Source organism: Malaclemys terrapin, chromosome 13 (genome assembly GCF_027887155.1).
Source record: "Malaclemys terrapin pileata isolate rMalTer1 chromosome 13, rMalTer1.hap1, whole genome shotgun sequence".
Classification (NCBI taxonomy): Eukaryota; Metazoa; Chordata; order Testudines; family Emydidae; genus Malaclemys; species Malaclemys terrapin.
Genome location: NC_071517.1, coordinates 40,969,494 through 40,991,146, shown reverse-complemented (window position 1 = coordinate 40,991,146; position 21,653 = coordinate 40,969,494). Strand labels below are relative to the sequence as shown.

General features: G+C 48.9%; 1 protein-coding gene across 6 annotated transcripts in view; it reads left to right on the top strand.

Annotated features, from left to right (window-relative positions):
- The window catches only part of LOC128847499 (zinc finger protein OZF-like), a 32,072-nt gene extending 24,677 nt beyond the window's left edge, over positions 1 to 7,395 (top strand). Inside the window, exons 1-5 of one of the 6 annotated variants that reach the window (XM_054046965.1) lie at positions 3,555 to 3,653; positions 3,844 to 3,931; positions 4,417 to 4,543; positions 5,026 to 5,139; positions 5,471 to 7,395. In XM_054046965.1, coding sequence (XP_053902940.1) covers positions 3,908 to 3,931; positions 4,417 to 4,543; positions 5,026 to 5,139; positions 5,471 to 6,933 — 1,728 coding nt within the window. In that variant the 5' untranslated portion in view covers positions 3,555 to 3,653; positions 3,844 to 3,907 and the 3' untranslated portion in view covers positions 6,934 to 7,395. Of the gene's footprint in view, positions 1 to 3,529; positions 3,932 to 4,416; positions 4,544 to 5,025 lie in introns of those variants that run through there. The other 5 variants (XR_008446903.1, XM_054046963.1, XM_054046962.1 and 2 more) reach the window with 5 other exon arrangements.
- Positions 7,396 to 21,653: the final 14,258 nt, after the last annotated feature.

The window sequence follows — 21,653 nt, the reverse complement described above, 5'->3', positions numbered from 1 at the left end:
AGCAACTTCAACACAATTCTTATCAGGAAGGACGTGGGGTCAAGCTGCCCCTTCTGTGGCACCCCAAAAACTCTGCCTGCCTTGGTCAAGCTGAATTTGCTGACTGGCCAATTTACAGCTTGCTGACTAGGTTGCTTTTTAACAATAAGCCATAGTGGTTTTAGGCACTTTACTGGTTTGCCAAAGTCTCTCCGTACAGTGGGACTTTTTATTTGTCCTCTGGATTTGCACCTTTTTGGGGACACTGGGAAGAAAGGTCCTGTCACCTAGAGCCTGCGGGCATGTGGCCACCGCCAGAGCATGTGTCTGAGCCACAGAATCCCTGCAGCACAGCCAGGCCTGGGCAGGAGGCCTGGGACTGGGTGCGAGGGACAGACTGTGAACTGCCCTGGCATCCCACAGACGCTGTTTGTGCTTCCCCACTGCCCACAGAGTGGGGCAAAGGGTTTTCCTTCTGCCTTTCCCGTTGTTTACTGGTTTCCTCTAAAGTTCATTAAGTATTTTAGAAAAAATGTGTCTCCCATTCCCCCCGCTAGATGGAAGACGGTCCCTCCCTTCTGTCCTGAGAGTGGAACAGGAGCCGGACACAGAGATGCTGCAGCGCGCTGGGTTGATCGCTAGGACCCAGGAGCAGCTGGGAGGCGGCTCTGGGGGGAGCGATCGCTGGGCTCAGGCCCGGCAGCAGGAAGTGACTCGCAGCCGCTGCGGGGACTCTGGCTCCAGGCTCCTGGCGAGATCCCCGAGCCCCGGCGGCTGGTGCTGGGAGCCCGGAGCCCGGAGCCCGGGCTGCAGCCGGGAGAGGGGAATCTCCAGCAGGGCCCTTCCCGCTGCTCCCCAGGAGCCTCTCCCAGGGCAGAGCCCCCAGCCCGGCCAGGCCCCTTCCCGGCCCGGCCCCTGCCCCAGGGGGCCCCGCTCGGAGGGAAGGTGAGAGAGACCCGCCCCCCCCCGTCACCCCCGGGCTGCAGGGGGAGGTTTGGCCCCAGGCTGCTCCCAGCGGAGCTGGCTGCGATTCCCGCCCTGGGCCCGGGAAAGCGGCCGCCAGCTCCCGGTGTGTGCGGGACAGTGGCAGGGGCGGGTTCCTGTTACCACCCATTCCCCCCTCCCATGTGCTGCTTTGTTTCCTTGCCCCTGGCCGCCCTGGTGCGGACTGCGGACGGACGCTGCAGCTGGCGGGGGGGGCAGACGGTTGGCCAGCGCAAAACTGAGTGCAGGCTGGGGTCCCCAGCTCGGGGCTTGCGAAGGAGCGGGTCCCAGGGGCACAATCAGGGCCGCGGGTGGGCAACACAGGCGTTGGATATAGGCTGGTGAATCCCTGCCGCGCCCCCCGGCTTGAAGGGGTTTCCATCCTATCCAGGGTTTAAAGTTTGGTTCAATGGCTCTCAGCACCCCCCCAAGGTATAGGTTGTTTCACCCCCCCTGCCTGGGACTAGGAGCTGCTGATAAGAACAGGGTACAGCCTGTGTGGGGGGCGGGGGTGAATCTAGGGCTGGGAGAGGCAAGTTCCTGTCCCCCCCATAGGCATAGGACCCCAGCCCCTGAGCACCCCCAATATCACCCCACCCGCTGAGTGTGTGGCCCCAGCCTCCCCGTCCCCAGGGCCCAGGGAGGGCACACGGCCCCACCCTGAGCCCCTGGGGCAGTTTAAGGAGAAGCCTGACACGCTCCCCCACATGGGCCGTGCACCCCACCTCCGCAGTCAGCTGTGACTCTCGGCCAGCTTGGAAAACAGACGGGTTTATTGGTCACTGGGAACACAGCATAGAACAGAGCTTGTTAGCACAGAAATCAGGAGCTTTCAGAAGAGTCCATGGTGGGGGGGGGGGGGAATCCAGAGTCCCGAGCCCTGGACTCTCCCCCTGAGTCCCAAACCAGGAGACTGACCGCTTCCAGCCCCCCATCCCCAGTGACGCCCAGCTGCCCCTGCTCCGTGCTTTCTCTCTTTCCCAGGAAAACAGGCCACCTGGCCTCCCCCTCTCTTTGTTCTCCCACACCTTCAGCTCCGGCTCTGGCCATCGCTTGTCAGGATACAGAATTTTGACCATTCTCTATGCCAGGGATGGGCAAACTTTTTGGCCCGAGGGCCACATCGGGGATCAAAATTGTATGGAGGGCCGGGTAGGGAAAACTGTGCCTCCCCAAACAGCCTGGCCCTGCCACCTATCTGACCTCTTCCCACTTACTGCCCCCCTCAGAATCCCTGACCCTTCCAACCCCCGCTGCTCCTTGTCCCCTGACTGCCCTCTCCAGAGACCCGCTTCCCCTAACCACCCCCCAAAGACCCCACCCCATCTAAGCCCCCCTGCTCCTTGTCCCCTGACCGCACTCTCCAGAGACCCCCTTCCCCTAACCACCCCCTCAAGACTCCACCCCATCTACACCCTCCCTGCTCCTTGTCCATTGACTGCCCCTTCCAGAGAACCCTCCCCACCTCCTATCCAACCTCCCCGTCCCCTGAGTGCCCGAACCCCTATCCACACCCCCACTCCCTGACAGAGCCTTGGGGTTACCACATCCCATCAAATCCCCCCCGTTCCCCATCCCCTGATGACCACCCCAGAACCTCTGCCCCATCCAACCACCCCTTGATTCCTGTCCCCTGACTGCACCCTGGGACTCCCTGCCCTTTACCCAACCCCCTGGCTCTGGCCCCGGCCCCCTTACTACACTGCTCAGAGCAGTGACCAGAGCCAGACTAGCTGCCGTGCAGCCCTGCCCCCCAGAGCGCTGCCCGTGTGTGTTGGCGTGGCTAAGAAGGAAAGTGGGGAAGGGGCCAGGGAAGCCTCCCCTGTGAGCTCAGGAGTGGGACAGGATGGGGGCCGCAGTTTGCCTACCCTTCCTCTATGCCCAGGCAGCCACTCTGCAGTCACACCTGCCCTCTAGAGGTCTCTGCAATGATCACATACCTGTATCCCACCAGTTCAATAGTTGAGTAACACATGGGGAAACTGAGGCACACACATAGTATTCAGAGAAAATATTAAGAAAATTCCTGCTTCATCACACCCCTCTGAGACCAGCCCAGGGGCACTTTCTCCAGTGGCTGGAACCCCTCTAACCATACCAGCCCCTGATCTTGAGCTCCCAGGTGATGGAGAGACCTGGGGAAAGGGCTGGAGCTGGGCAGGCAAATGACTCTGTACAAAGGGCCCCTTTCAGGGACTGGCTGCTGAGTTTGGCCTACAAGGGGAAGGGCTCCCTGTGTCTGTGAGTCCCAGAGCTGCTGCCCTCAGTGACACAGCCGGGTTCAACCCCCGTTACCAGTGTCAGTGGCTGAGCTGCCTAAGGAGAGCAAAGGCCCACGACAATGGGGTAGTCGCCCGTTCTCCCAGGGCGAGGGAAGAAGATAAAAGGGGAGAGTGGAGAGACTTGAAGGGCAGCAGGAGCAAGAAGTGGAGAGGGAGGTTCCCAGCTCCCAGCCCTGCCCAGATCCATTCCCTGTGCGCACACGCGCACACACACACACACACAGTCAGCTCTCCTGGGAACAAGGGGAGGAGCTGAGAGAGGAAAAGCCAGTTGCTGATACTGCTGAGCACCGCAGGACTGGTTACAATACACTGTGGGGCAGTGCCCTAAAGTGACTCCTTTGGTTCTGCTCTTTTTCCAGTGTTTGGCTCAGAGATACTGTTCTGAAGAGGTTTAGAAGGGCCTTGGTAGGGTTTGTTCTAATGGGGGCATAGGTGGCCTGGACAGCGATGTAATGAACTAACTGGGTTTCTTCCCAGCATGGCAGTCATAGAACCAAAGTGTCTCTCTGCAGGGAGAGAGCCTGGGGGAATTGGGGAATGATATGGATTCCAGCCCCTTCTGTAACCTCCCCCATCGCCCCTCTCGCCCCAACAGGCTGAGGAATCACGTCCACGTTTCACTCCAGATCATCCCATCTTCCAGGAGACACGGAAAGGAAATGGCTGTGATGGAGCCAGCTCAGGTAGGAGCTTTTGGTGGTGGGGAGGGGTATTGTAGAGGGGTTAAACACCCAGTGTGGGACTGGGTGTGATGAACCTGCTAGAATATGATCAACCTGGGCCTGATTTTCTGAATAGGCGTGTTGGGGGCGGGAAACATTCCCCCATTTCTGAACCCTGGGCAGTGCTGGAAAACTGACCCCACTGGCCAGAGGCTGCTGTGAAATACAAAGGGAAGCTGTTGGTATTCCTGTTCTTGTCCTCAGCTCAGAGCTCAGCTTCCCGTATCAGCCTGTGGCGGGCAGGCATGTGGTAAATGAGAAGAACCTGCCCTGCTCCATCTGCTGGGGGGGACAAGGAGCTCTCACCTTCTCCCACCCCCTGAAGCCTCCTGGCAGCTCTGAGCAGGGTGTGGGGAGGATTCTGCTTCTTTGGTCCTCCTCCCCTGTGACTAATGGGATTGTGGCTGGGGCAGCAGGTGCTGAGTGGGAGACTCTTGTTGTTTCAGATGCCGGTGACTTTCGAGGAGGTGGCTGTGTATTTCACCCAGGGGCAGGGGGCTCTGCTGGATCCCGCTCAGAGAGCCCTCTACAGGGACGTCATGCAGGAGAACTACAAGACGGTGACCTCGCTGGGTAAGGGATTCCTGGTCCCTGGATTATTGAAAGCTGGGGGCGGTCTGTGTGACTGACACTGCAATGAGACCAGGGTGCCAAAACCTAAGGCACATACTTAATCATCCCCACCCAACCCCCGTAGCTTCCAAGGGGGAGGCGTCATGTATTGTCTTGTCTGTGTTGTTTCACAGTCTCGCACAGAATCCCTCTTCTTCCTCCTCCTTGGTAACACCTCCAGCCATGTGGAGGGCTCTGGGCTCGACAGGTGTAGAAATAGGCAGGGGTTTAACACTAGAGCTCAGTGTGCACCACAATTCCCCTCACCTCCCCAGATGTCTGCCCCCCTCGAGGGGGCTCAGTGACCATGTTCCCGTCCTCTTAGATTCCACATTCCCCAGCACAGCACAGGGACAGGTTCCGCTCACGGAATATCCTTTCTGACAGACGCTCTCTCAATCCTCCACGCATCCTTATCTGGTCTGATTTCACTCCATACACAGGATTTCCCCTTCCCAAACCTGACCTGATCAGCCGGCTGGAACGAGGGGAAGAGCTGTGGGTGCCCGATCTCCAGTCCTGTGAGGGAAGAGAGATCCCAAGAGGCGACCGGACAGGTGAGGACTAACACAAGCCATCTGGTGAAGGAAGGAAAAAGTTGAGAATCCCAAAAATGAGGTATCAGTAAATGCCTTTAGTTCCTTCCTCTTCTCACCTAGACATGGTTGCAGGCAGCAGATATCACTGACAACGCTTCCCATATGTCCTGTTACCTGCAGGAGTTTCCTTCCCAACTTTCCCTCTCTGTAAAAGTTTGGGTGGGAAGTGGAGGCAGAATCCAATTGCTCTGTCTGTGCAGCTTTAGTATGTTGGGTTTTCCCTTGGTGCTATTCCTCTTAATTTCTCCCCAGCACAATGACTTCTGTCTGGATTCTCTCTCTCTCCCAGCAGGTGATGAGAGAGTGAGTGAGAATAAGGATGGGAATCAACAGCAGGAAGTTCCTGGACACAGGGAATCACAGGGAACCTTTTTGGGAAGAGCTGAAGGGAATTTTTCCCAGTGCTTGGAACAGGGAGAAGCCTGGGGAAATTGGCAGAGGTCACAGAGGCTGCTGAGAAACCACTCAAGGGAGCAGATGGATGAATCTATTATCTGTGGGGAAGGATACAGGGATCCTACAGCCCATCACACAACCCCTAACGAAGACAAACGCTATGAATGCCTCGGTTATGGAAAAGGATTCATTCTGAGACCACAGTTTGTTTCACCTCAGACAATTCATACTGGAGAGAAATCACTTCAACGCTCAGACCGTGGGGAAAGCTTCAATAACCGCTCAGATCTTAATAACCATGGGAGAAGCCACACAGGAGAGAAACCCACTGAGTGCCTTGATGGCAGGAATTGTTTGAATTGGAAGTCAACATTGATTACACATCAGGCAATCCACACTGGAGAGAGACCCCATAAATGCTTAATCTGTGGGAAAAGTTTCATATGGAGGTCAGCCCTACTGAGTCATCAGGCAATCCACAGTGGAGAGAGACCCCATAAATGTTTAGATTGTGGAAAAAGTTTCATACAGAGGTCAGCCCTTGTCCAACATCAGGCAATCCACACTGGAGTGAGACCCCACAAATGCTTAGACTGTGGGAAATGTTTCCTACAGAGGTCAACCCTACTTCGTCATCAGAGAAAACACACAGGAGAGAGACCGCATAAGTGCTTAGAGTGTGGGAAACATTTCGTAGAGAGGTCAAGCCTTGCTAAACATCAGATAATTCATACAGGAGAGAAATCCCATAAGTGTTTGGACTGTGGGAAAAGTTTCACACAAAAATCAAATCTTATGGAACATCAGAGAATACACACCGGAGACAGACCCCATAAGTGCTTAGACTGTGGGAAAAGTTTCATACAGAGGTCCGCCCTTGTCAAACATCAGGCAATCCACACTGGAGAGAGACCGCATAAGTGCTTAATCTGTGAAAAAAGTTTTATACAGAAATCAACCCTTCTTATTCATCAGGCAATCCACACTGGAGAGAGACCCCACAAGTGCTTAGACTGTGGGAAAAGTTTTATACAGAGATCAGCCCTTCTTATTCATCAGGCAATCCACACTGGAGAGAGACCCCATAAGTGCTTAATCTGTGGGACAGGTTTCATACGGAGGTCAGACCTTGTTAAACATGAGGAAATCCACACTGGAGAGAGACCCCATAAGTGCTTAGACTGTGGAAAAAGTTTTGTACGGAGGTCAAACCTTCTTGTACATCAAAAAATCCACACTGGAGAGAGACCCCATCAGTGCTTAGACTGTGGAAAAAGTTTCATACGGAGGTCTGACCTTGTTAAACATCAAGCAATCCATACAAGAGGGAGACATAAGTGTTTGAAAAGTGTGTAAAAGGTATTTGGGACCATTGCAAGAAATAGAGACTAGAACTTTGAAATGTAACCTGGTATTGTTAAGTAATCGAAAGAAGATAGTAGCGCTGTTGATTAATTGCAATTAACTCTCATGGTTAACTCAAAAAAATTCATTGTGGTTAAAAATATTAATCTTGATGAATCACATAGTTAAACAATAGAATAGATTTTGGAATTTGTTTAATGTTTTCAAATGTTTTTCTATGTTTTCATATCTATCGATTTCTATCACAACAAAGAAGAGAGAGTGTACAGTGCTCACTTTATATTATTTTTGTTACAAATATTTGTACTGTAAACATGCAAAACAAAAATAGTGTATTTCAATTCACCTCATAGAAGTACTGTAGTGCAATCTCTTTATCAGGAAAGGGTAACTTAAAAACAGATTATTTTAATTATATAAGTGCACTCAAAAATAAAGCAATTAAAAACTTTAGAACCTAGATGTCTACTGTTCGTTTTCTGCTGATCATTAAGACAAACAGGTTTGTTCACATTTACAGGGGAGAATGCTGCCTGCTTCTAATTTATGATGTCACCAGAAAGTGTGAGACGGTGTTCTCATGGCACATTTGTAGCTGGCAGTGCAGGTATTTATGTGCAAGATATGCTAAACATGCATATGTCCCTTCATACTTCGGCCACCATTCCAGTGGACATGCTTCCATGCTGACAATGCTCATTTAAAAAAAAATGCATTAATTAAATTTGTGACTGAACTCCTTGGAGGAGAATTGTATGTCCCCTGTTCTGTTTTACACACATTCTGCCAAATATTTCATTATATAGAAGTCACGGAGAATGACCTAGCACATGTTCATTTTAAGGACACTTTCACTGCAGATTTGACAAAACACAAAGAAAGTAACAATCTGAGATTTCTAAAGGTAGTGTTGTGGAAAAACAACCACGCGTTGTGTTTGGATCAGTATCGCCAGAGTATCTTTGTTTCTTCACCAGGATCAGTTTTTAATGTCTTTTGTAGTCAGGAATCCCTGGACTTTGGTGGTTTCAATGGAGCGAGTGTTTCTTCTTCTCTTTTCCTGAAACAGTCGTGGTTCAGCATCATACAAGGGAGAGGTTACTAGCACTTCACGTTGTCCTTTTCCCCTGCTGTCCAGAAGACACAGCAGAGCTAGAAGGAGAAATAGGCTTATCAGTCGGAGAGCCCTCCCGAGGTGGGGGGGACTTTTTTGCAGTGAGAAGCATGGGTCCAGGCAGGTAGTCCTTGGCACTTCACAGCGGTGTTGGTGGTTAACAGGACTTGGAAAGGGCCTTTCCAGCATGGAGCCAAAGCAGTCTTTCATTGATGGACTTTACCTAGACTCAGTCTCCTGGTTTCAATAAATAGCAGGGCTTCTAGGGTCTTTGGATAGCACTTCTTTACCTGTGAGAAAAAAACCTAACACATTTCATTAATGCCTGGCAGTGTTTTGCAGATATTTTTACAGCTGCTTGGGCACATTCAAGCCCCCCCCCCCCTTTCTTGGTTGTCAGCCAAGTCTTAGCTGTAGCAGTGTCCTTGAATGGGGCCAGCGTCTTATCTTTGGACTGAGCTTGCTAGCTATTTTTTTCCAGTTAATTCATTTTGTTCTTTTTCCTTCTCCCCTTCTTGGCTTCTTTTAACCTACAAAGGAAACTTCCAGTCTTCATTCATACACCTTTTCCCAACAATGAACACATACACATTGCCATTATACAGTACTTTAGTCTTATTATTCAATGTATGCCACATACACCCTTCCAGTAAAATAACTTTATTACAGAGCTTTGGAGCAACAAACCAGGACAAGCACACCCACTTTTGAGGAGTCCACTCGGTACAACCTCTGGTGTCCAATAGCTTTCCTCCCTTCCCAGCCCTCTGGCTAGAAATCTGAGGTAGCCAGAAGGATCCCATGTGCAATATGGGGAGTGGGTTAACCTTCCATGTCCTTGCTTCCAAAGACTGTTGGTATACAAATTTTTAACAACAATTTTTTTTTCAATTAAAAGATCTGGCCAAGGAAGTTTCTTTTTCTTACTTAAGCAAATGTATTAGACTTTCGTATATCACATTTTCCTGATTTATCCAAACACTTTGTATTCCAAGTTGAATAAAACAAGTATCTGCTTTTTTTTATTTAACCCTTCTATTTAATTTTGAACTAGACTGTCCTATGAAAATATTAAACACAACAATTCTGGCCACAAGACAGGACACAGAACACAAAAATAATTCCTATTGTGCCAGTAAATGCATGGTACGTTTAAATGCTGTTCACCTGGCATCTGTTTTCTCTGATGATCTAAAAGACAAAAGAACAGAGGTCTACCCCTTCTGGGTAGTCAGTCATTGCTTAAAATATTTCCTTTATATACAAATACTCTTGTTGATTTCAGGCAAAACAAAGGAATTATCCCATATTTCCTTGTAATTGTTTCATAGGCAGCCCAGGTTTCAGTGGCTTCTACATTATCAGTTAAGATCATTTGCATTAGTACAGATGCTTTCTGGCTTGCTTCTGGATCGAAAGCTATCCACAGCTTAAAGACTTGCTTAAAAAAGGGACACAATTAACTTTTGACTCCTGTTTTCAAATACACAGTGATCTGAAAAAGACAACACAACCTATATTGGTAGGTTTGCATTTCTTATACCTCTGCTCCAATATACACTGCACATGTTCTGGGGAAAATGCACATCCTCTCCATCAATTTCTACACAAGGTGTAACTGTTTCTTTTGTGCTTACAAAATCTCCATGCACCCACAGCAAAGTGACAGCTTGACCACACAGAACCAGGGGCACTGTCCTCCTCTCTCTTTACCAGATCTTTTGTCTGCTATTTTGTTACCCAAAAACAAATTCAAATCTTTTATTCTCCTGGCTTTGACTACCCTACTGCAGCCACAACCTTTGGTCTTTATTTAAAACATTTTAAATCTTGTAAAGCATTAAGTCACCTTAAGGATTAAATGCTAAATACCTTAAACAACACTAGTTTCTTGTGTCTGGCAAAAGTATTCTCAGTTTTGCAACTTTAAACAATACCAATTCATCTCAAACTTATAAAACACAGATTGTACACAGCAGGAGTGTTCTTCAGCAAATTCGACTAAATTATTCATAGTTGAATAATTCCACTTAAATAACCTCTTGCCTGGATTACTTACAGACATTCCTACCAAGTTTCACTGCTTGATTCCCTCCAGTAACTACAGAGTTAACTTCTCACTTTCTTTCTTTCAACTTCCTCAAACTGCGGTTGTCTGCTTGTTTGGGCCTGATCCTTTTTTTTTTTTTTTTCTCCATTATTTCTTTCCATGGGCACAGGCATTGTTTCACTACCAATTTAGCAAGGAGGGTGGGCCTTATGACTAACCCCCCTTTTCTTTATTTATATACACCCATTTACATACACACATTACATCTAGATGCATCTTATTTAATAATAACTTTCATTCTTTCTATCTGGACTTAATACAATCTTTTCTTGAGGCGATAATAACCCCTCAGCACTGGTGCATTATAAAAAAGAATAATAACAGGGCTAGGGACAACGGGAGAGGAAAAAAGAACAACAGCATGAACAGCATGATAAAATGGGGGAGTTACACTTACTGACCATAGGAATAATGACTTCTTGTTAAATCAAGGAGGCAACAACAGATTGGATTCTTCCTAGGCCTGTTTTGATAGAGGGTACTGCTGCACCTTGGGAAGGGTTCTTGGTGGGTTTAGGCCAATCTTAATGGCTTGGGCAGACCCAATGCACCCAACCTGGTTGGCATGATCGGCTCACAAAGCCCACAGGGAGGGAGAGACCTTAACCAGCAGTTCCTGTTGCAACGAGGAAGGGCTGGGATCAGTCTTCTCCTATAAACTGCCAGGACTTCATTGTGAGCGGGACCAGGCACGTCCAGATACACACCATCTGGGGTACAGCAGATTATACAATTTAATTTACACAGCAGGTCTTTTCCCAAAAGGTTAACTGATAAACAAGTACTAAAGAGAAAAATTGACAATAACACGTCTATAAGATTGTCAGGAGGTGTGGAGGGGATACTCCAAAGGGGCTTTGCCTCCTGAAGGGGTCTAGATAAATAGAGCGATATCTGCTGGCCAGCGGGGTTACGGAAAAGAGTCAATTTCCTTTTTATCCTTTTTTTTAGTTGTGTTTTAAGCTTTTCTTGGGAGTCCTTGGGACTCCCTACTTGAGATTTATGGTGCTGTTTTACTGTTTCCTTACACCAATAAAAATACGCATTATAGTGACCCTGCCCCACTTTGTTAACCAATAGTGCGCCTCTAAGGTGCACAATTTTGTCAAGATCAAAACTTCCCTCTATGGGAAACTATACATTTGGATCATCCCTGGTATACCAATTCTATTTGTCTAAAAACTTACAAGTAAAAGGACTATAATTCTTATACATATAAAACACTGGTGTGCCTTTTGGTGGGACAGCAGGTTTTTTGGACTCACCGCCCCACATTTTCCCGGAGTCTACCTGATTGTAGGGTTTTGGTCAGCTATCCCGAGGTTACCAACTGTGAGATCCAATCTCACAATACCTAAGTTTCCAATCGCGTCTTCTTGAACCCACAATCCCTTTTTCCCATGATCCTCAGTTCCCCTGAACACTATCAGGCCAGTCATACGGGTCATAGGGCTTGCTTTAGAGACATTCCTGGTCGTAAAACTCAAGGCCTCGCAGAAAGCTCTGGGCGTCTTCCTATGACCCTCACTCATTTCAGTCATTCACACTTCACACAAACGCTGAGGTAAGGCCTACAACCGAGGCCTATCCTGGTGGGAACCCCGAGTCCCTGCCACTTACCTGTGGCTCCTCCCGGGGAAACCAAAAAGGTTGTCAGGCGAGTCTGGCAGCAAAGGTCCGTATCCAGCTTGCTACTCACCCGACCCAGGGCCTACGGGCAGTCCTCCACTGATAACCCAAAATAGAGATTTAAAAGGTCTCTCACCTATCAAATGCCGGCTGGGTTCAGAGGGGAATGGTCCGCGGTCTTCTGGTCCGGTGGACAGTCTGTGGATCCGAGTCACGGCACCAAGATTGTTGTGGAAAAACGACCATGCGTTGTGTTTGGATCAGAATCGCCTGAGGCCTTTTTATTTTCATGCATGCATGGGGGGTACCAGTGAACTAGCAATCCCCCCGACTACAGATTTTCAAATAGCTTATATAGCATAAAACCAATTAAGTAATGCATACTTTCTTATCAACATTATTGCCATATTTGGAATACATTCCCCAAAAAAGGGAATAGAGCTTAGCAAGCTTTCCTGTTTTTCACAGTCTGCCCCTTAGCAGTTTCTTGCTCTGTCACCTGACATCTATTAATCATAATCTGTTACAAAGGTTAATTCTACTTTTATAATGTCTACAGTTAGTTCTGCTTTTATGATTTCTGTCTACCCTTCTCCTTTTACTCTCCCCCCTTTTCTTCTTCCTCCAGGCCACACATACAGTTCACCTGACCAAAGTTTAGGCCTTAGACTATTTTTCCTCCACAGTAGCTACAGCATTCAGCCCACGGTTTAAGAATCTGAAGTACCTTCCAAAATCTGAGAGGGACGAGGTGTGGAGCATGCTTTCAGAAGTCTTAAAAGAGCAACACACTGATTGGGAAACTACAGAACCCGAACCACCAAAATAGAAAATCAACCTTCTGCTGGTCGCATCTGACTCTGTTGATGAAAATGAACACGTGTTGGTCTGCTCTGCTTTGGATCGTTATCGATTAGAACCCGTCATTAGCATGGAGGCGTGTCCTCTGGAACGGTGGTTGAAGCAGAAAGGAACACATGACTCTTTAGCGCATCTGGCACATAAATATCTTGTGACGCCGGCTGCAGTAATGCCACGCGAATACCTGTTCTCACGTTCAGGTGACATTGTAAACAAGAAGCGGGCAGCATTATCTCCTGCAAATTGTAACCACACTTGTTTTTCTGAGTGATTGGCTGAACGAGAAGTAGGACTGAGTGGAGTTGTGGGCTCTAAAGTTTTATATTGTTTTATTTTTCTACGCAGGTATTTTTTGTACGTAATACTACATTTGTAAGTTCAACTTTCATGATAAAGAGATTGCATTACAGTACTTGCAGTTGGTGAATTGAAAAATACTATTTCTGTTGTTTTTTACAGTGCAAGTATCTGTACTCAAAAAATATAAAGTGCTCACTGTACACTTCGTATTCTGTAAAAACAACAAGGAGTCCTGGCATCTTAGAGACTAACAAATTTATTTGGGCATAAGCTTTCGTGGGCTATAACCTACTTCACCAGATGCATGGAGTGTATTCTCTGTTGCAATTGAAATTAATATATTTGAAAATGTATAAGACATCCAAAATATTTAAATAAATGGTATTCTATTATTTTTAAAACCGCGATTGATCACGATTACCTTTTTTAATCACTTGACAGCCCTCAAAGATACTAATTGTAGTAGTCTCTGTTTACCTGTATCTTGTTATAGATGAACAGTGTAACCAAAAGGTTTCTGTCTAGGACTGTATTTTGTTATTTCAGAAGTCAAAAGGAAATATTAACATTTACATGAAACTTGGGTATAATAACGTCATTGTATATCTCCCTCTATTTAAAGTTTGTGGTAAACTGCCTATGAACTGCTATGAACTGGATGTATTTTAAACAATCCTTACTGAGATTGCAGGAACAAACCATCCCGATTTGTAGGAAGAATAGTAAATGTGGCAGGCGACCAGCTTGGCTTAACAGTGAAATCCTTGCTGATCTTAAACACAAAAAAAGCTTACAAGAAGTGGAAGATTGGACAAATGACTAGGGAGGAGTATAAAAATATTGTTCAGGCATGCAGGAGTGAAATCCGGAAGGCCAAATCACACTTGGAGTTGCAGCTAGAAAGGGAAGTTAAGAGTAACAAGAAGGGTTTTATGGGTATGTTAGCAACAAGAAGGTGGTCAGGGAAAATGTGGGCCCCTTACTGAATGGGGGAGGCAACCTAGTGACAGGATGTGGAAAAAGCTAATGTACTCAATCCTTTTTTCGCCTCTATCTTCACAAACAAGGTCAGCTCCCAGACTACTGCACTGGGCAGCACAGTATGGGGAGGAGGTGACCAGCCCTCTGTGGAGAAAGAAGTGGTTCAGGACTATTTAGAAAAGCTGGATGAGCACAAGTCCAGGGGCCGGATGCGCTGCATCCGAGGGTGCTAAAGGAGTTGTCGGATGAGATTGCAGAGCCATTAGCCATTATTTTTGAAAACTCACAGCGATCGGGCAAAGTCCCGGATGACTGGAAAAAGGCTAATGTAGTGCCCATCTTTAAAAAAGGAAGGAGGAAGATCTGGAGAACTACAGGCCAGTCAGCCTCACCTCAGTCCCTGGACAAATCATGGAGCAGGTCCTCAAGGAATCAATTTTGAAGCACTTCAAGGAGATGAAGATGATCAGGAACAGTCAGCATGGATTCACCAAGGGCAAGTTATGCCTGACTGACCTAATAGCTTTCTACGATGAGATAACTGGCTCTGTGGATGAGGGTAAAGCAGTGGACTTGACTTTAGCAAAGCTTTTGATACGGTCTCCCACAGTATTCTTGCCAGCAAGTTAAGGTAGTATGGGCTGGATGAATGGCCTATAAGGTGGATAGAAAGCTGTGATCAATGGCTCCATGTCTAGTTAGCAGCTGGTATCAAGCGGAGTGCCCCACGGGTCGGTCCTGGGGCCAGTTTTGTTCAATATCTTCATTAATGATCTGGAGGATGGCGTGGCTTGCACCCTCAGCAAGTTTGCAGATGACACTAAACTGGGAGGAGTGGTAGATACGCTGGAGGGTAGGGATAGGATACAGAGGGACCTAGACAAATTAGAGGATTGGGCCAAAAGAAATCTGATGAGGCTCAACAAGGACAGGGGGATGTGCAGGGGAAATGCCGCGCTGCCCTGGGGAGACTCAGAGCAGCAGTGGCAGCAGGACCCCTCTTCCCTCCCTGCATCCCGGGCCCCACTTCCCTCCCCCCTCCCCGGCTCCTCACCCCCAGGCTGGGCTGCAGGTCAGGCTGCCCGGCCGCTGGAGAGCCGGAGCATCATCCCCCGGAGCTGAGCCCCTCTCGCCGCCGCAGCCGGGCTCAGCTCCGGGGATGACGCTCCGGCTCTCCAGCGGCCGGGCAGCCTGACCTGCCGTCCAGCCTGTGCGACTCCGGCTGCCATGAGCGCCATCTAGCGACTGCAGCCAGAACTGCAGTGTCAGTTCCAGCGCAGCCTGAAAGCCTCAGCTGACAGGGAACAGCTTGGTTCAGGGCCGGCTCCCGGCTTTTTGTGCCCCAAGGGAAAAAGAAAAGGGGGGGCTGGAGTGCCACCCCTTGGAAAGTGCTGCCCCAAGCACATGCTTGGAACGCTGGTGCCTAGAGCCAGCCCTACCCAGTGGCTAGTCAGCAGTTCTGCAGAAAAGGACCTAGGGTTTACTGTGGACGAGAAGCTGGATATGAATCAACAGTGTGCCCTTGTTGCCAAGAAGGCTAACAGTATTTTTGGCTGTATAAGTAGGAGCATTGCCAGCAGATTGAGGGACATGATCGTTCCCCTCTATTCGGCATTGGTGAGGCCTCATCTGGAGAACTGTGTCCAGTTTTGGCCCCACACTACAAGAAGGATGTGGAAAAATTGGAAAGAGTCCAGCGGAGGGCAACGAAAATGATGGAGCACATGATTTATGAGGAGAGGCTGAGGGAACTGGGATTATTTAGTCTGAAGAAGAGAAGAATGGCGGGGGGCGAGATTTGGTAGCTGCTTTCAACTACCTGACAGGAGGTTCCAAAGAGGATGGATCAAGACTGTTCTCAGTAGTAGCAGATGACAACAGGGAGTAATGGGCTTAAGTTACAGTGGGGGAGGTTTAGGTTGGATATTAGGAAAAACTTTTTCACTAGGAGGGTGGTGAAGCACTGGAATGAGTTACCTAGGGAGGTGGTAGAATCTCAGTCCTCAGAGGTTTTTAAGGTCAGGCTTGACAAAGCCCTGTCTGAGATGATTTAGCTGGGGATTAGTCCTGCTTTGAGCAGGGGGTTGGACTAGATGACCTCCTAAGGTCCCTTCCAATGCTGATATTCTATGATTCTATAGGGATAATTACTTTATGTTAATCCATGTAGTTTAATTACCTGTGATGTTTGGGAAATAGGAGGTTACTTCAACAACCTATTGTTCACCCAAGGACTGCCTGCTGTGAAAAGGCTGCAAAAATGTCTATATAAATTCTTGGAACCTGATCCTTTTATCTCAGATCTTTTGAAGCTTTATTCAGGGGTAGTTTGAGTCATAAGACTGAGATCTCCAGTCCCTTCTGGACTGCCCTGATATTGAACATTTGGACATTGGACTAGAAACAGACTCTTTTCAATTCTAATGCACCATCTCTATGGTGAAACTGACCTACGGTCTCTATTTGCATTTGTATGTCTAATGATCTTTTAGCCAATACTGTCTTTTCTTCTTTTAATAAATCATAGTTTAGTTCACAAGAATTGGCTGTAAGCGTGTACAGTAACTCCACACTTAACGTTGTAGTTATGTTCCTGAAAAATGCCACTTTAAGTGAAACGATGTTAAGCGAATCCAAGTTCCCCATAAGAATGAATGTAAATGGGGGTGTTAGGTTCCAGGGAAATTTTTTTTAACCATACAGTACAGTACTGTAGTTGGGAGGTGCCCCCGCCTTACCCCACTCAGGCACAGCCCACTGGCACTGGAGACAATGAGGCTGGCATGGAGCCTGACGGTGCGGTAGGCTAGGAGAAGTAAGTTGCACAGCAGCAGTGGCAGTTTCCTCTACTCTGCAAGCACCAGGGGCGGGGGGCTCAACCCTCGGCACGCCCATTCTTCCACTTCCCCCAAACCCCCACCCTTAACCCACCTCTTCTATCCCCCCTTTCTCCTTTACTCTGCACGCCACATCCTCACTCCTCCCCAGTCCCTCCTGCCTGCGGCAATCAGCTGGCTTGTGCCTTTCAGGGGGCAGGAGGGTGGGGGGAGGACTGAGGACTCAGGGCGCAGCCTCCCCCGTCCCTCCGCCTGCAGCAATCAGCTGGTTTGCAGCATTCGGGAGACTGGGGAGGGAGGGGTAGCCTGCTCGCTGAGTCCTCACTTCTCCCCCCCTCCCTCCTGAACACTGCAAGCCAGCTGATTGCCGGGGGGCAGGAGGTGGGAGGAGAAGGGGGAAAGCACTGATCCACGAGGTCTGCTGGCAGGTGGGAGGCACTGTGGGGGGAGGGCATAGGGAAGTGGATAGGGAGCTGCTAGCTGTGGATAAAGCAGGCAGCCAAAAGATGTTATAGTGAAGCATTGCACAACTTAAAAAGGAGCATGTTCTGTAATTGAGCAGGGACGCAAGATCGAAACAACGAGAGGACGTTAAGTGAGGAGTTACTGTATTTGGGTAAGAACTGAAGTATTCATTAACTTGTGGGTAATCTGTCTGCTCCTTTGGAATTGGTAGAATTCTTTATATGATGAAGATTTTCAGGAATCCCCATCAGAATCTCAGAGGACATTTTTCCACATCAGGTATTGTTAAAGACTTGCCTATGTTGCCACTCTGTCAAAGCAGTTATTTTATTACAGCATCTCCCATATCATGAAGGGTTTACAGAGCTAAATGATGCATCATGCCTGTGCCAGGCAACTTTCAGTGAAATTAGCCTGTAATTAAAATCCAAAGCTAAGTTATTACCCATTAAATGTGACAGCAGTTCCCTACGTTGTACTCCTGGTCAGCCTCCTCTATGGGCACCACCGTGTGAGCTCTTTGAGCCTGGGACAGATGGCAAACCAGATAGATCGAAGTTTGATCCTCTTCATAGAAGTTTCGGAGCCTCCTGGTGTTCCCCACACACCCCATCCTCTCCTGCTCCTTTTGTTGCCTGGAAACTCAGCCGATTGGCGATTTCTACCATGTTTCCCAGCTGTATGTTCAGCCTGATGTTTCTCTGTTGCACAGTTTCTGAGCACAGGAGATGTCTGTATCAGATCCCTCCCAGCACTGGCTGACGTGCCTGCACTGCAGAGAGACAGCTTCTGTGAAATACTGCAGACAGATGGGACATGGAGCTTCCTCCTGGAGACTTTCTAGGGGGTTCTCTGCGGCCATGGCTCCCTCTGGACCATTCAGTGAAAAATGTACCACTAGGGCTCTGGTCCTGCAATCAGAGGCATTCCCCTGTCAGGATGAGCCTGCAGGAGCTGGGTGTCTAAGGCAGGATAGTCAGACTTGGTGGAATATTTTTAAATATTTTATATATTGTGACAGACCCAGACCAGTGGGGTACAGGAGTCTGGTAGAGGGCAAATATACTGGTCACTGGATGAGTAGTTTTCTGTTCCCTGAGTGACCGGAGCAGGGGCTGCACTAGAGTAATCAGGAATCTGCTAGAACCAGTTAAGGCAGGCAGGCTAATTAGGACACCTGGAGTCAATTAAGAAGAAGATGCTAGAATCAATTAAGGCAGGCTAATCAGGGCACCTGGGCTTTAAAAAGGAGCTCACTTCAGTTTGTCGTGTGAGTGTGAGGAGCTGGGAGCAAGAGGCACAAGGAGCTGAGAGTGAGAGGGTGTGCTGCTGGAGGACTGAGGAGCACAAGCGTTATCAGATACCAGGAGGAAGGTCATGTGGTGAGAATAAGGAAGGTGTTTGGAGGAGGCCATGGGGAAGTAGCCCAGGGAGTTGTAGCTGTCATGCAGCTGTTACAGGAGGCACTACTGACAGCTGCAGTCCACAGGGGCCTGGGCTGGAACCTGGAGTAGAGGGTGGGCCCAGGTTCCCCCCAAACCTCCCAATTGACCTGGACGGTGGGTTCTTCCAGAAGTGAAGGTCTCTGGGCTGTTCCCCAACCCACATGATGAATCTCTCAGGCAAGAAAATCCGCCAATAAGCGCAGGACCCACCAAGATAGAGGAGGAACTTTGTTACAATATATAAAATGCTTAAAATATACATCTGTCAAAATTTTATATTTATTGATTTAAACTTTCACAGTTGCACAAAAATCTGGGTTTTAAGCATTTCATTCCAATTGTTGTTAAGGGAAACGCCAGCTAGTGAAGGAGTCTCTGTGAAATCAGGAAAGTTTGCAACAACCCCAATGTGATGTTTTGTAATTTGACATGAACAGGAAACAGCTCCACGTCTGTAGCTATTGCAGGCCCCTATCTTGCCCCCATCATGGCACTCCCTGAGCACCGCACAAACTTCAATGTGCTGAGCCTCGCCCTGCTGCAGATGGGGAAGAGCTCTTACCCCCATTTTACAAAAGGGAAGGTCAGGCCCAGACAGAATTGGTAATCCACCACCACGAGAAGCATAGAGTTTCTGAGCCCAGGCTGGAGTGCCGCAGTGCCAGTGTGGATGCCCTGGTGTCTTACTGCACCCTGATCGGCCTCTGGGACGTGTCCCCCAATGCCTGTTCTAGCCACTCTGGTCATCAGTTTGAACTGCCTGCCCTCCTGTGACCAACCATCAGACCCATCCTTTAAATTCTCTGGGAATTTTGAAAGTCCCCTTCCTGTTTGCTCATCCAGGCGTGGAGGGCTCTCAGCGCATCTTTCCACATGACCATGCCACCACGCATCAGGTGATCACCAGCCTGGAAGAAGGCTGAGGTGCTGGACTTAGCAGTGTTTGGGGGGAGGAAGCTGTCCAGTCCCAGCTGCGCTCCAGCCAGAGGAATTACCCTACCTAGGGGCAGATATCAAGGGCCATGATCGAAAGGGGCCATGACCGGGATGCAGTGCAGTGCAGGGTTAAAGTGAAGGAGCTGCAGAATGCCTACCACAAAGTGGGGGAGGCAAACTGCCACTCCAGTGCTGCCCCCACAAGCTGCCGGTACTAGAAAGAGCTGGTGAGCCCACCTCCACTCTGAAGAGCACTATGGATACTTCAGAGGCTGTACCAGCCCAGAGTGCAAGAAGGCAGAAGGAGGAAAGCAGGATAGAAGGTGCTGAGGAGGAGGGGGGCCCTGAGCCAGAGGACAGCGCAGCATCCATTGATGCATGCATCCAGGAGCTGTTTTCAAGCCCAGAGGAAGGTAGCGAGTCGCAGCAGGCAGTGCTTGGGGAAGAGCAAACAGCAGAGGAGACTCCCGGTAAGTGGCTTTTATTTTGAGATGGGAGTTGTTCAGTGCGGGCTGTTGGGGTGAGGAGGGTTGCAGAAAGAAGGCTTGGGGCTGTGTGCATGCCTAGATGCAGAATAGGGCACTGATGTGCTCTCTCACATCGTGGTAATCCGCCTCAGTGATCTCATCGAAGGTCTCATGCAGAAGCTGGGCAATCCGCATGTGCAGGTTCCTTGGCAGAGCAACTGTGCTCCTTGTCCCAGTAAGAGTAACATACCCGCACCACTGTTCCATGAGTCGGGGGCGGAGACCATTGCTGCACACAGGCAAGCCGTGTAAGGGCCAGGGCAGAAGCCGCATTGTAGTAGAATACCCTTCCTTGCTTCCCAGGTCACCCTCAGCAGCGAGATATCTTCCAGGACGAACCCAGCCTGTGGAAAATGTGGGGACAGTGTTGAGTATAGGGGGCCCCCTGCAGCTGTTGGCTCTCCCCAAGAAACAGAACCCCAGAGGACAGTACAACCCTCGACCAATCAGTCCCCCCTGCTCCTCTGGTTACTCCCCATTTTGGGGCTCCTGTGGGTTATGTGCCCTTGCCTTGGGACAGGCAGCTTGTGCTATTGTGTGAGTTGCGCTTGTGGTTAAGTCCGGCTGACTCATTGCTCTGTTTAGTGTTAACAATGCTGCCTCTGTAAAATGTTGCATTTTGGCTTTACCGATGCAACCTTGAGATTCCAGCTGTTATCAATGGCCAAACGGCTTTGCAGCCTCAGGAAGTGGCCGCGAAGAAACAAGGAGGACCTTCTGCATGAAGTTATGCACTAGTCCCTTACCAAAAATGAAAACGTACAGGAGTGGCGGGAGACCAAAAGGAGGGTCTGCCAGGAGAATGCGGATCACCAGCAACAAACCATGGAGCAGCTCCTAAGCATCATGGAGTGCCAAGTGGACTCGATAGAGGCGCTTGTAGCACTGCATACGGAGCAGATCCGTGCCCACCCCCGCTACAGCCCTTGTCTCAAAACTCTTTCCCTTGCACCCCCATGTGATCACCAACCCACTTTCAACAACATCCAGTTTCATATCTCCGCCAGCTGCATCCAACACCTTTACCGTCCACGCATACAAACTCCAACCCTTACCCACTGCACTCAACCCCCATCCCCATGCAATTTAGCCAACCAGAAGTGCACCACACAAACAGGAAGGATGAATACAATCCCAGGACATACACAAATCTGTGATTGTTCCATTCCGCACCCTGCGCCCTTCCCTCCTCCCACACAGTATAGATGTGTCATGCCATGTTTGTTTCTCCAGCTGTTGTATCTCCAATAAATGTTTTGGATTTTTTTTTTTTTTTTTTGGTTTTGGAAACATTCTTTATTGCATTAATTAAAAGCCCAGGAAAGCAACAGCCACTGCTAGTCGGTGCATCATATGTAGCAAACACAGATACCTATTAGCATTGGAACCACTGGGCTCCTGTGTAGGGCACCATACATTACTGGATTTCAGCATCTAATTGCTGCCTCAAGGCATCCCTAATCCTTGCGGCCCTGCGCTGTGTCCCTCTAATAGCCCTGGTGTCTG